The sequence below is a fragment of the Neolamprologus brichardi genome, chromosome 10 (genome assembly GCF_056152115.1).
Source record: "Neolamprologus brichardi isolate AB-2024 chromosome 10, ASM5615211v1, whole genome shotgun sequence".
Lineage (NCBI taxonomy): Eukaryota > Metazoa > Chordata > Actinopteri > Cichliformes > Cichlidae > Neolamprologus > Neolamprologus brichardi.
Genome location: NC_142113.1, coordinates 9,182,970 through 9,198,217, shown reverse-complemented (window position 1 = coordinate 9,198,217; position 15,248 = coordinate 9,182,970). Strand labels below are relative to the sequence as shown.

General features: G+C 38.4%; 1 protein-coding gene across 2 annotated transcripts in view; it reads left to right on the top strand.

Annotated features, from left to right (window-relative positions):
• Positions 1-15,248, top strand: part of specc1 (sperm antigen with calponin homology and coiled-coil domains 1) — a 73,398-nt gene that overhangs the window by 14,325 nt on the left and 43,825 nt on the right. The window contains exons 2-3 of one of the 2 annotated variants that reach the window (XM_006799538.3): positions 846-1,024; positions 1,153-1,288. In XM_006799538.3, the coding sequence (XP_006799601.2) occupies positions 869-1,024; positions 1,153-1,288 (292 nt within the window). In that variant the 5' untranslated portion in view covers positions 846-868. Of the gene's footprint in view, positions 1-845; positions 1,025-1,152; positions 1,289-10,597; positions 11,029-15,248 lie in introns of those variants that run through there. The other variant, XM_087847154.1, reaches the window with a different exon arrangement.

Here is a 15,248-nt window from a genome sequence, read left to right as displayed (position 1 = left end):
GATAAGAGACTGTGTTCTTTCTCCTCCCTCCTACAGGAAGTGGCTCAATAGTGTTTCTGCTAAAATAACTTAAGCTCGCTGCAGAGGCACCTCCTGGCTAGTATTTTTTGGAACAGTAATAAATACCACATGTCAGTGCTAATCCATTATAGTCATCTTATAACCTGAGGAAAATGTGCTGCCTATTTTTCAGGGTTTCCTTTTATATGTACTGGAGGGAAACATTATCCAGGGTCTTTCCTGGCTCACAATGATGGGGTGGGGGGGGGGGCATCAGTAGGCATGATCTATCCACATACAGTAAAGCCAGTGAGTATGTGTTAGCGTATTTAGCAGAACTCTACAAATATTCTTTTAAAGTTTAGTGTTTGATAAACATAATTGTAAATTAAGATCAGTTAAATAAAGCATAATAAAGAAACAAACGGAGGAAAGATGGAAACATGAACATGAAAAATAAAGATGAACACAGTATGATGATAACAAAAATATATGAACTATATAAAAAAAATAATAATCACAATAACAATGACTGTAAAGATTTCTACAAGCCTAAGCGGCTTCAGGCGGTGTCATATCATGCTCTCAGAGTTGTGTTTGTTGTTCAGTTCCTTTTTCTATTAAGGGGCAAGTCATGTGTTCATATTTCACTGCCGCCTCTGGGAGATGGAGTAGAGCTCAGCGGTTAAAACAAAGCAGCCTTGACCAAGTCTGCCCTGACCATCTGTTGGGAAAATCTGCCCACCTACTGCAGATCCTACATACTTACACTAATGCTATTATCTATTATTCATTATCGTTTTACCATAATAAATAACTTCCACTTTTGTCTGGACTTTTTTCAGGTGTAGTCCGCTGACACCTAGCCATGATGAAAGCGGGCGCCACCAAAGTGGGGCTGCCCAAGCCTGGACTCCAGGAACGAGTAAGGCAGGCCCCCTCGACATCCTCTGCTTCCACCTCCTCAGCCATGAAGACCTCCAGATCCTCCAACACGTTGGCCTCAGATCAGCGCCTTAGCAAGGTAAGTCACAGGTGCAGTGATACACAGATTAACCTTGCTAATGTTGGTTTAAATAAAAGCATGTCAAAACATTAAGAAGAACTTGATTAGACTTGCATGACTTTTACTAAGCGCAGATGTGTTTTTAGCTGAAAAGAGCCAGCAGTGATGATGCCTTGACAAAGCCTCCACCAGGAGCTACTGCCTCCGGTTCCCGGATGAAGAAGACTGTGACTACAGGAGCCATTTCAGATCTCGCTGAGGCCCGCCCTCGCAGCTTGTCAGGTGGGACACTTTAAACAACTAGTTTTAGAAACTTTCCTTAGGAGAAAAAAAGACCCAGTATAAAATATGAAAGGAAAAGAATGTATGTATTCATAAATTATTATGATTAAGAGTACATATTAATTAAATATGTACTCTATAAATAAGAGTACATATTTTGTGTCAGAGTTGAAGAGCTAACTATTTGCAGCCACTAGAGGGCCACATTTCATCACTAAAGTTGTCTGTTATGGGTCCTCAGTTACTGGTGGGAACTGGCAGCTTCACAGATGCTTCTTTTTATCTCTTACCCTTTTTATTCATTTATTTTCTGTATCTATATATTTTTTTCACAATTTGTTGGGACTAGTGAGATGCAGGTGGCTAAGTACTGAGACTCTCAAGCTTTTGGTCCAAAAATTAGATACTGAACAGATTCATGACCTGTGTCTTCTCACATCTGCTCAGCAAATTGAACAGCAGGATATGTTTTGGATGAAATGGGGTGTGGGGAGAGGTTAAGGTTGAGTGATGGGGGCGATACTAATATGATTATGTGGATTGATAATACCAAATCTGAAGTGGGGCTGGAATAAACAGTATATTTAGCTAGTTATATGTCAATGTCCTTGTATTTATTTTTAATCTCTTTGGGCAAATGATAGAAAATAGTGAAACTTCAACTTTAAAAATGCAAAAGTGTAATTAACATTAACTTCAACATGGTGTTTGTCAGTTGTGGAGTTTTGTGTTTGTTTGTTTTTCTGTTTGTTTGCATTTTCATTAGCAAAAGATGACTTAAGCTTCTTGAGCTAATATCCACTGTTCTTGTGGCAGACCTCATTTCCCCAAATCTGAAGACCAGAGTCAGAGGAGAGCTGATACAACCAGCAGATTGACAGAAACTGTAAATCCAAGAAGCAATTACCATAATGAATGCATGACATTTCCTATGAAATGTCTTCATTTTACACAATTAGAGTGAGGATTAAGATCTTTGTTGTTCACAAAATTTCATTTATTTATCTGTTTTAAATTAATAAGTATACAAAAAAAATTATGGATCAAAGCAAACATTTCTAGAGTTGGCAAAATTATGTTAGATTACATCAAGTGTCATTTAGCTTTCTGTCTACGGCTATCACATGTTTAGACGCACTTGGACAAAGGCTATTATAGTTAACAAAATGAAACTCAAAACTAAGACTGTAAACTGTGATGTGAAAAACATTTTAGTAAATAAATAGATGTTTGAGAAAAATTTAAACTAACTGAAACAATTTGTGAAATTTGAAAACAAACTTGCATTACAAAAAAGAATAAACAGAGCAATTCCAATTGGGCCTTTGCACATTTTGTGCGCTGGCCCTCGGTAGAGAAAATATATCCTTAGTTTAAGTTTTTCTTAGTCTGGAAAAAACAAAATTTATTACATCTTGCCTGATGAGACATTGGTGGATATGCTTCTTAAGATTTTGGATGTCTACAAAACTGTGGGTTATTGCATACAATAATTAAAAAGACTAAAATTGACACTGGAACTAATAAAAGCTAAAATAAAATTAAACATTTTCAAACAATAAAAACTAAACTGAAACAAGAAAATCCACTCTGTAAACTAACTGAAACTGAACTGAAAAAGGAAAAGTCAAAATGAAATAAAAATACAAACTAATTAGAAAATACAAAACTATAATAAGTCTGTTTGAGACAAATACTCGTGTTGCTAGGATTTACTATTTTAGTGCTTTTCAATTATTTTTCCAGCTACAGCAACACTGCTTTTAATAAAGATGGTGTGCAAACAAGAGCATAATTGTAAGAGCTGCTGAGAAGTGTTAGGGGTTCGTGAGACATTTCACTACATAAAATTTAGATTTTATTGATAAGTATTTGGATGAAATGGAGAGGAAAAATTAAAAATTTGTAAATTTGTGATTTAAATTTTGGCTATTCAATAACAGAATGCACAGGGTCATGCAGCAGTAGCTATATAATGAACATTTGAATGTTTGAAATAGGACATTCTGCCCAGACTGAAAGATGTCTAGGTTGAATGTTAGGTTTAGTTTTAGCGCTAAGATGGTGTTGACTAAATGATCAATGCTAATTGGGGGAGCATATGGTGGCTCAGTGTAGTACTTTTTACCTTTAGTAAATTCAAATGCAAGTAACTTGAATGAAAAGTATCTTGTTATCCATGACCTTGTGTGGTGATATTAAACTTTGCTTTGGCTATTAAACAGAACAGCTACATGATGGCAAAATGCATATTACATGTAGAACAAATATGATGGGTGATAATGACAGGGATTTGTTTGCAGTAATTAATGTTGTGCATACCCTTAGTGTGGGAGAAAGCTGTGTTTGTTTATGGCAGCCCATCCACACAGTGTGTGGATGCTGTGCTCTGGTGAATTTCTTCTTCAAAGGGCTCTTGTGCAGAAGCGCAGATAATTGAATTCTATTTGACAAAAGACTCCAGAGGAGCTCAGAAACCACAGCCAAGTGAGGCTCTCGGTTCTTTCATACACAATTAGACCATGATCAGCTTTCACCGGATTGAGTTCTAATTAACCAAAGTTTGCTTTTTCAAAGCATTTTCACACCCAAGGACAAGAACAGATGCCCAATTTATGCTATTCATGATAAATTCATTACAAACTTGCTTTGACCTAGTTTTGCTTGGAAATTTCTAGTATCCAATTCCATTTGAATACAGAGATATACCGTAGAGGAAAACCTCTTTAAAATATGGTTGTGATGCTGTCATATTCAAATGAGAACCAAGGGAAAAAAATAATGTTCCCATTGAACTTTTTTTTTGATTTCCTGCCTCTTTGGAGCTAAAGGAGGCCACCCAAAAAACAGATGAGATACCAGTGGAAAGCCCAGGATGTCCTCTATTTAGTAAACCAGGACTTGGTAGGGTAGTTTGAATAAGTCAAAAGATACAGAGCAAAAACAAGTGTCCATGACAAAGGACATAAATGAATAGGCTGGTTGTCAGGAGGGTAAGACTGTGTTTTATATAACCGAAAATATAATCTTTTTGTGTAACACAAGATCACTTTGAGATTGTTTTTCAGCCAAGTTGCTGATCTTAACTGGTGTCTAGTTCATGTGCAGAAATGAAAACATCTGAAAGATTTTATCATCTTCATTTTTTTATGTGCCCAAATCCCCAAATATGTTCGTCTCTTCAAATAGATTTTATCAAAATATGAACTCTGCTTTCACTGAGTTGAGATTAACTTCTGAAAAGAACCCCAGGCTAACAGGCATATTCTGACCTTGTGTGTAGTTGTAGGACAAACGTGACAAGAGTGGATGTTTTTGCTGTATGATTCCCTTCAGGTCTGCACCTGCAGTGAGGCGGAGCACGTCAAGACATATGAAGATACACAAGTGGATGTGTCAAACGTGTCAAAAAAGCAAAGCCATTGAGCATGCTGAGAATGAAATGTGACACATGAAATAGCAGCGACGGTCAGCCCTGTATACAGCTTTCGGCAATTATCATTTAGCTTGCTGCTTTCAATACTAAATCAGAATTCCAAAATAGTCTCACAGTGGGGAATGACAGGCTTTGAATATAGATTGGGGTGATGCTTTGTGGCCTTTCAAACCGTTTGTGATGTAATGCTCAGAAATGTCTTGGATGTTTGTATTTATTGATGTGGAAGGAGAGTAAATATCTGCTTGAAGAAGATTTACTTTTTGAGTGTGCAGAGAAGTGAAATATTCAACATTTGCATTGTGACATTTTGGGATAAAAATGTTGACTTTGATGCTGTAATGTGTCATCAGGCTTGCCTTAGTGATACCGTCAGCTTTCATATGGGTTATAAGCACATGAGCTGCTCCCTAGCGAATAAGTGACATTACGTACTGACATGAAGCCATCAAGCTATCAAGGCTTACTGGGCTCTAAGGCACACTGCAGCAGAACTGTCATCACATGCGTCAAACAGTAAATTGAGTCTTTTCTCACCTATATTTTGTGCCTGTGGTTTCAGGCAGGTTTCAGTTTCCTTTAAAAACAGAAAAAGAAAAAAAAAGGACAACACGCACATGGATTTTGGAAACAATTAAGCAGTGCACAGTCGTTTGTCCCATATACTTTTTTTTTTTTTTTTTTTTTTTTTGCAAAAGTCAGTAAAGAATATTATTGTTGAATAAGAAGTAATGCATAATTTATTATTTTTGGAGATTCATAAGAAGTGGGTCAGATGTGATATCGTGCACACTTTTGGAAGATAAACAAACAACATAATTCTTGCGCTAATTAGGGAGCAAATTCACCTTCATGCAACAGTCTTCAGTCTTTTTTAGAAACTGATCTGTGATATTTCTTTCCATAGAACTGAATAGATTTAAACTAATGTTTTATTATAATCTTTGAAAAAAATATCATCTCTGTGTAGTTATTATCTGCTTAGTTATTGGGTTTGGAAGTCAAATTATGCATCACTCTGGAGCTGCTTGAAACACTGCATTACTTCATAAGATTAGAGAGAATGGAGTCATACTGAGTAGGGAAGATGTAATGGGGAAAAATATGGAGTCATGGGGCAGAGACATACTCACAGCAGTCTCTTAAAAAAAAAGCTCCTCTGACTGCCAGTCTTATCCCACCTTTGTCTGTCCCATGCAGGCTGTGGCCCACCCTCACAGCATGTCATAGTAATGAGTCAAAACTGTTATTTTTGCTAATGGAGTCTATCCCCTTATCCCCTCTGGCACTTTACCAACTGTGCCATGCTGTTAGACAACGGGTTAAAACCCAGCCTCATCCTGATGACTTATTTAAAACTCCTAATCAATAATTCAGTAAAGCTTTCACTCAGAGGAGTCCCTGTGGAGTGAGCAAGAACAGGGGAGATGAAGCTGCCCTGCTCTATAAATAACAAGCATGTTCGGGACTGAAAATGCATAACTTTATAAATGGGAGCATCTAAGGATCATAGCTTTCTTTCACATCTGTGCAGCCGATGCATTCACTCTGGTCACTGATGTGATCAGAGTTCTTGTTTAGTTAGGGTTTTTTTTTTTTTTTTTTAAATATCCGATTATTGTAATCTAATATTTATTATGATATTTTGTAATATTAATATTATTATTAGACAAAATTCACATTGCTTTATTCCTGGATGTATCCACCTTAATTGATCCTTTATTGATTATGTCACGTGATGTTTAGTGGTTATACCAGTGAGAGAGAGTGAGCAATACTGACTTTATAAGTAGCAATGGCTGTCATAAGATGTTATCTCTTATTAATATAATAATGTCATATAGATTTGTTGTATAAATAGGTTTGAGATGTGCTGTAGCTGTAGTCATAGTACATGCATATATGATGCTTTCTTATACTTTTTTTATCTAATATATCTAATTGTCATCATGTGTTACACCTGCGACAATGTGCCAGCCAATATCATAGATTTCTTATATAAATTGATTTGAGTTGAATTGTATTGTAAAAGTGCAAGACTTTGTCATCATATCATATTATTGCTGTATTTGATCTCATATCAGATCGTATCTCATTCTTACTCCCTTTGTGTAGATTTTGTAGGCTGTGTCGCTTTTTACATAAAGGTTGACGACTCCAACCAACATGACGAGTTTTTGAGAGCAGGACATTTTTAAGTACAGACACCTTAATGTGTTTTGTGTTTCTTCTGCAATTCTCCTAATGACATGTCAGTGCAGTGCTTTCCCAGTGTAACTCAGGAGACTATACTGACAAGCTGTCTCATAGAGGGAGGATATTTTTATAGGTGGGCTATGCAAAGGTTATTGGTGTGATGATCAGCACTAGTCGAGGAATACTATTTAGGTGGAGGCAGATTATTTACAAGAGACAAGTTTTCATTATTAGTGTGAATACTATAGTTATTCATTAACATCCAGTGTCTTCTTTGTGAACTTGCCTGTCATACAGTGATGGAGTTGAGGTTGGCTGGCTAAACCTGATAGAGTTTGACTTTGTTTTCTATTAATGAGTTTATAGCTTGTGTCATTTTTCTAATAGTGCCTGTATTCACTGTCTGAAGAAAAAGAAGATGTCAGATAATGGTTAAGGGTCAATGATCTGCAGAGCCAGGAGACAGAGGTGTGCTTCAGGTACTATGGACCCCATACTGTCTGTAAATTTTACTATGCACAACCCAGACACCACACTCAGCCAGCACATGGTCCCAGCAGGGCCCTGTCTGCTTGCGTCAGGCAGGAGGAAAACTGGTATGGTCCTAGAGCTCCTCATACAGTATCTGTCAGATAAATTAATCAAACGTGTTACAGTCCACTGAAACACCTCAGCCAGCATAAGCAGTCAGCCGTAGCAAACAGGCACACAATGAAAAGCCGTGAGTGAAAAAGTATTTGCACTCTTCCTGATTCCTTAATGGGTTTTTTTTTTTTTTTGGATATTTGTCACACTTACATGTTTTGGATCATCAAACCGTAATTAATAATACACAAAGATAACCTGAAATACAAAAGGCGAGATATGATATGAATATGGCAATAATATGATATGATGACACAGTTTTGCACCTTTACAATATAATTCAGTGTTTACATGGCTCAAATCAATTTATTTATATAAGAAATCTCCTATGATGATTTCATTCAATAAAGGAAAAAGCTATCTAAATCTGCCTGCCCCTATGTGAAAAAGTAATTGGCTCCTATACCTCAAAACTGGTTGTGCTACTCTTATCAGCAAGACCTGTAAATCAAGTATTTGTGATAACTTCCAGTGAGTCATTCATGTCAATGTGGAGGAATTTTGATCCACCCTTCTTGTTGTGCAGAGGTGTTTTTTTTTTTTTTTTTTTTGTTTGTTTGTTTTGTTTTTTGTTTTTTTTAACATGAATGGCCTGTGCAAACTCATGCAGAAGCAACATTTGACTAGCCATGCAGAGGTGGACGTGCTGATGTGTTTCAGATTGTCCTGCTACATAACCCAAGCTTCAGGGCACAAACTGATGACTGGACTCTCTCCATCAGGGTTATAGAGAGAATTATAACCCTGCAATTATAATTATATACAGAATTATAGATTCCATCAATTATAACAAGTCATCCATGTCCTGAAGCAGTGAGGCATCCCCAGACCATCACACTACCACCACCATGTTTGACTGTTTGTATGATGTTCTTTTTATAATATTTAGTGTTAGTTTTACATGAATTTACATGGGTGCTGTTTTTTCAAGGCAACATGTATGACATGTATGACACCCTTGATGTAATTTTGGTAGTGCAGTCACTCCAAGGAAAGTTCATCACTGTTCCACGGTTTCTCCATTTGTGGATGGATGTAGATGGATCTCACTGTGGTTCACTTCATTTCCATATTGATACATGTCAGTGACTTTGTTTCCTTTTCTTTAGTTTGTAGCAAGATGTGTTGCTTTTTGAGATCTTTTACCCTGCTTCACTTTGTCAGACAGGTTCTATTTAGGGGATTCTTTGATTAAATGAGTTTTCAGTAATCAGGTGTGGATGCTGAAATTTAACTTTTATAAATAAAAGTGTGTTTATTTATAATTAATTTGTGATTCAAGAAATGCAGTAAATACTTTTTTCACACAGGACTGGGTAGCTTTGAATAGTTTTTGTCCCCTAATAAATGAAATTATTATCCAAAAATCAAATTTGGTATTTACGCAGGTTAATCTTGTCTAATATCTGAACATGATCTGATGATGATCTGTGTGAGAAATATGCATAAAACATAAGATATGAGGCTGATACTTTTTCACAGGACTGTATACCGTATCTACAGAGAGTATAAAAAAGTAGCATTACTGTTTATCTCTTCCTTTTGTCTCCCATAATGATCATAAAACACTATGATTGTCTTCTCTATTTATTTTGCATACAGTGGAAAAGAAGCTTACGTTAAGCAGTTATAGCTTTGCTCTTGTATCTGGGATCAGCTCAGGCTAAATGCATTTTGAGCTTTTTAGGTTTGCTTGCCAGAGTTTTGGCTCAAAGTTTGAAATTCCTCTGTGTAGAAGCCCGTGACCCCAGCGAGTCACCGAAAGACACTACACAAAGAGCAGTGGTCTTGCCAAATTTTGAAAGGGGTCTCTTGGACCCGCAGAGATGAACATCCTGCAGTGAGGAGAACATTCTTAGTTGGATTAGAGGCATGTTTGTTTACCAAGGTGGATGTGCAGCTCCAAGAGGAGGAGAGAAGAAAATATTAGGAAAGGAAGAGGAAGCTGTATAAGCAGTTTATGCAACAATCATATGATATGAAAAGACCCGTACAGTGTTGTATCAAAGGGCTGAATATTCAGGCTGACGTGGGCAGAATCGTGTTGCAAACTAGACCTTCCTTGCAGCTACTAGAGAAGTTTTAAATGGCTTCTCTGTTAATAATATTTTCTAATTCAAAATTATATTAAACTAAAAATGCACAACTATAAATGACCTTTGCATTATTATTCTGCTTATCATTACATTTCTACAGTCCTTTTGAGCAGAAAGAAAATAATCCAGCAGCTCTGAGCTTATGCAACAGAGACTCTCATACTCCTAAAAATATCAGTGCTTATCTGTGTCACGTGTAGCTTTAAAAAAAATATAGTGCAGCAAAAATGAATGTTAATTTTGAAGAAATACATCCATGTGCATTTGATGTTTTGAGGTCTCAGAGTCAGACCTTACATATTAGAGTACAGGCTTGACACATAGGTATATTCTAATCTATTCAACATTTAGGAGCCTAAAAAAGAGGCTGCTATAGTTGATCATACTTTATTCTCCTTTACAGTTTTGTACTTATATTGTGAATGAGAGAAGACAGAACAAACACCAAAGCTAGACCATCACCCCCTCCCAGCTTTTTACACATGTAGGTGAACCCACATACATGCACATGCTATTGTTCCCTGCTGGGTGCACTGTAGGGAAATGCTAGTGAAAGCTTGTGGTGGCCCCTGACACACACTCCTCACACCCGCATCTCCTTTTTCCATTTTTGAAGACTTTTCTCTTCTTTATATTTTTATAAATCTGTATGTGGGAGCGGGCATGGAAGAAAGTTTGAAAAGAAAAGACAAGCTGCCACCATCTGCCAAAAATTACAAATGTTGCTTCTCTTTCCTTCCTACTTCCCTCCACCCTCTTCTTTGGCTCATACTTGTCCTTTTTTGTACCACTGAGGGACAGATCATCTCTCCATTGTTCAGCTGGTACTAGTGAGAGTAAACTGACTGGCAGCAGAGAGAGGAGGTGTGTTAAAGTGTGTGTTTCTGCGGGGTTTTTTGTGTCTGGCTGAGGAAGCCACGCCTCCTCTGAGCTGATTCCAGTCATCAGAGCTATAATGAGGTGCACACGACGCTCCCTGCCTGCCTGCCCGCCTGCCAGTGTGACAAACTGTCACCATCCTGGAGGACAAACTCACACGCTTTCACGTACACTCACTCATTGATGGGACAGCAGCCCATCTCCTCACACATGCTCATGCAGACACACACACTCGTATAGTCCTGGCAAAGAGAGGAGAAAAGAAGGAAGAATAAGAAGGATTTTACATCTCTTATTGCGTCCTCTCTATGTGGTGCTGATTTTGGGCGCTGAACAGAAGAAACAAGCCCACCACTCGTGCGCGCGCACACACCTCTACCCCCGCAGCCACGGACTCTTGGATTAGTCTGCCCTGGTGTGGAGTGTGGGAGCGGCGGAGCGGACCAACATGGGGAACCAAGCAGGGAGGCAGGAGGAAACTGAGTCAGGTCTGCTTCTTGTATCGTGGTTTGCCTCAGCATCACATCTTTGTGTTTCGTTTGTCTTCTTAGTTTAAAAAAAACAAAACCAAGAAAGATGGACATTTTCTAAATACTACTTGCAATATGTAAGTACATTTAACAGACCTGATTAATGAGTGCTGACTGTAGCGCTGGCTGAATGTGGCCTGGAGCTACAGAAGCTGTTTAAGCGTGTTACAAGTTTGTTGCTGCTTTCTTCTTCTACGTTATGTCTGTGTGGTTTTGGATCTGGTGTGTTTCTGCATTTAGTCAGACAGCACAGATCTGTATTTATATGTATAAATGTGAAGGGCAAGTACCAAGTTAGGTTTGCCTGACAGTAAGCATGAGGGAACCTGCCAGAGAAGATCATTACGCTCGCATCCCCGAGTTCATTGTGCCACTGTAAGATTCCTATTTCAGTCCCTCTGAACTGCTCTCAGCAGCACTTTGTGCTGATCTTCAGATAACCAGAACATTTCACATCTTAAGCTTTCAACATTTCTGTAACAAAAATTAGCATAGCATCTTATGTGCAGAGCCTCTTAATATAAAATATTAAACAAAGACATTAATCACATCTTTATTCGCGTATGTGATTATATTTGCATGTTTAGACATGGCTCTGCAAAGACCAGACCCAAGTCATTGACACACACACACACACACACACACACACACACACACACACACACACACACACACACACACACACACACACACACACACACACAGTATTTTATCAGTCGTGGGCGTAAGCTGCATCGTTTCATAGCAGTGGCATGTGTTGTTGGATGATAAAGCACAGAAGGCTCAGATTGGAAGGCAGTGGTTGCAGGCTGCAGCTTGCTTGACAAGATTAGGTATTTCCAGTGTACATACCGCATGGAGCACACAGTTAATGCATTATACACAAAAGATTGCTGATACTGAATTTAAAAGCAGAACTAAGAAAGTCGATGTTACCTTTGATCTCACAAAATTTTACCTGTTTACTAAGCAACATGTGGGTGCAAAGTACAGTTTTACAGGTAGTGCAGAAGTATGCGTGGTGGAAATGAATTAGAGTGAACTGGTAATATGGAGTAATAATCAATTATTCTCTTTTAGTTATGAGAAGTGCTTAAACGATGCAGTTACTAAATGCAGTATGTACTCGATGATGATCGGTCCAGCGTCCCACATGAACCTACATTATGAAGTTAAACATTCCTTCAGCTATATTAGCTATTGAAGGGCCTATTTTTATTAACTACACACACTGAGCTATTATAACACATAAAAATTGATCATCAAATGGCTTGAAATATTTTTATTATGCCTTTACTTGACATCAAGATTTGCCAAGAGGTATAAGGCCAATGATGCACAGAAAAAAAGATACTTAGGCCTTAATAAAGTCACCAGTCACCATCTGCTAAACAACAATATGTTGATGGACAAAAACAGTGAAGTTTGTAATTCCTCCATTAGCTTTCTGATACACCCTGACAGTTAGGCCAGATGAGGTTTGTCAGACTGGGATTTAAAAAGAGAATAACAGCTCTGGTGCCTGAAGAATGGAAATAAATGTGGGAACAGGAGGAACTTGTTCTGATTTGATTGATGGTGTTATCTCTTAAGTGGAAGTCTAAGGAGTGAGCTGTCTGCTGCAGTGATAAGCGGGTCGTTATCACAAGCAAACCACACTGATGGCTACTGCTGCAACAAGGCTTCCTCTCTCCTGACCAGGAGAGCAGCCAAACCTGTGGTCAGCGAGCTGTCGGCTGTTGATGAATCATCTGTGAAATATGGTCCAATAACAGTGGGTCTATTTTCGGGCCTACAACTCAATAAATTATACATGTTTGGGGCTCAGGAATTGTTTAAAAAAAGGTTAAAACATGTTTGTGTAATGAGGTCAAATAGATTGTTGTGATTTTCATATGGTCAAAAATGGGAATTTCACACATTTATGGTCTCTGCAGAATTTTGATTGGAATGCTTGGAGGTAGCTGTAATGTGTGAGGACATGGCCAAAAATGTAGAGGAGCCTAATATTTATGTGGCAGTTGGCATGTTGTCATTACAATAACATTTCTTTCTGTCCACACTCAGTGTATTAGTGGTACAGCAGCATCAGGGCTCTTATGTTTAATTTGGAATGACTTAAAACACCAATCAAAATGCCGTTACCTTTAGCTGTCTACTGTGTATGTGTGGATAAGACCTGTTTCAGTATTGAAAATTTCTTTTCTTGTTTTCACACATTTTTTTGTATGTTTGTGTATGAGTCTTTGTGAACTGACACAGAAGATGTATTTTCGCATATTTAAGTAGAAGAACGCTCCATGGACTCTAATTTTTAGGATTCACACAGCTTTACTCGGCTTTGTTTCATTTCAGACTTTCGCTCCAAGTGAAAGAATGTGGAAGGGCACGGAATAACGTGCCATGTGTATGAGTAAATTGACGCAGAGCAGGGATTTACGATGAGGAAGCACATTTATCCAACTTCTGATAGTCAGGACACCATGAGGAAGTTACACTGTGAGGAAGTTACACCAGTCACATTTTCCGTGGCAGCTGGCAATTGGTACAGTAAATACACCGTCCATGCTGTAGTGCTTTGTGTTTGCAACGGGACGTGTGTGCTGTCTAAATGTCCTGTTTGTGTAACAGAGGCTGTAGCCTGGACATCAAAGTTGATACTTTTTTGTTGTTGTTCTTTTTGCCTTCATCCCTGAGCTTATAAAACTCTGAAATTTATGATAGAGCAACTAACAATACATATATGACATGGACACCATTACAAGAATGCTGGATCTGACATGCAAGCCACTAAGCCTGTGATTGTGTGTTCAATGCATACCAAATCAAACTTGACTTGATGTGGTTTGTATATCTGTCAGCAGCTGGCTGTGGTTCATCCTCAGTCTGGGAATGATAATCCTGGCCTTTCTGTCAATGTTAGCCCAGTTTTTGTCTTGAGAACAACAGGCCAAAGAAAGCTCACACAACTGTCACTTTGTACTGGGTGTCATCTTGTTAATAATCTCTGCCCTAGTGTCCGGTCATACTAGAAAATGGAACAACAAGGATCACTCACTCGGTACCCTCAGTGGTGCTGAGAACATGGTGAGTTTGTGAGTGATTATACGTTGTGAGCCATGGCTAATATTGTTGTCCTTTCCGTCCCCTGCAAAATCAGCAGACTTGGTTAGAGCTAGCTCATATTTTGAATTTGCATTAGTAGTTCATTAAAGCTGAACTGTGCATAGATGTATTGCATTATTATATAAAATCAGTTTCTTTTCTTTTGATTATCTATTTAATTCTGGCCAGCCGGAAATGCCAAAGTTTCTCTGTGTAATTTAAGATTAGAAGTTGTAAAGTTGCTAATTCAGTTTCTATTTTTTTTTCCTTAATAATTCCAGGATATGTTGCTTTATTGCCTTGTTGGGATTACTCCAGGAGAGCAAATCACAGATGATTAATTCAGCCCAAGTCTTGTAGTAGTCATTCTAAAGGACTAACGCTCAGATGAAAATCATCAGAAGCTTAAATCAAGTAATACTCATGACAACCTATTACCCATCACACTGGCTGATCCCTTAAACTCATTAGCATGTAAAATGCCATATGATCCTTCTATGAGTCCAGTGTTAAACTATTTTCCATGTGGAGCATAGAGAAATCCTCCCTCTCAGTTGGCCTGCTCATGGCTTGTGCTATTGGATTTTTTTGTAGGATATTGGCTCTATAAGTAATGTACAGCTGAGTGGATCAGCATAAGGGCGCTGTGTTAAAAGTCTTCGCATGCAGGCCAGTTGTAACGATTCAATCAAGATGATTAAAGGAGCCAAAGAACTCAGGCCAAGTGTCCCTCTTTGGCTTGCCAGCTCTCACGGTGCACCTCCCTGCTGAGTTGCAGAGGAAGCACAGAGCTGCACACTTTTCGGGCAGAAACGAGTATCTCAGCTCAGTCTGGCACACATTATGTCTTCTTCAAAGACTGGGTGGAAGGTTTTCCCGGTCAGTTGCTGGCACAGTTGATTAACATGTCACCTGCTGGCAGGTTACACCAAGGGCGTCAGATTAATGGGGTATTTTTCTGCACTTCTGCTTACAGAGAAGACTAGGGAGGCTTGATGCTTTCCAGGAGGCTCTGTGTCTATGAGTAAATGAGCAGTTCATTGCCTTCATTTCAGCCTAGTAATAAAAGTTTG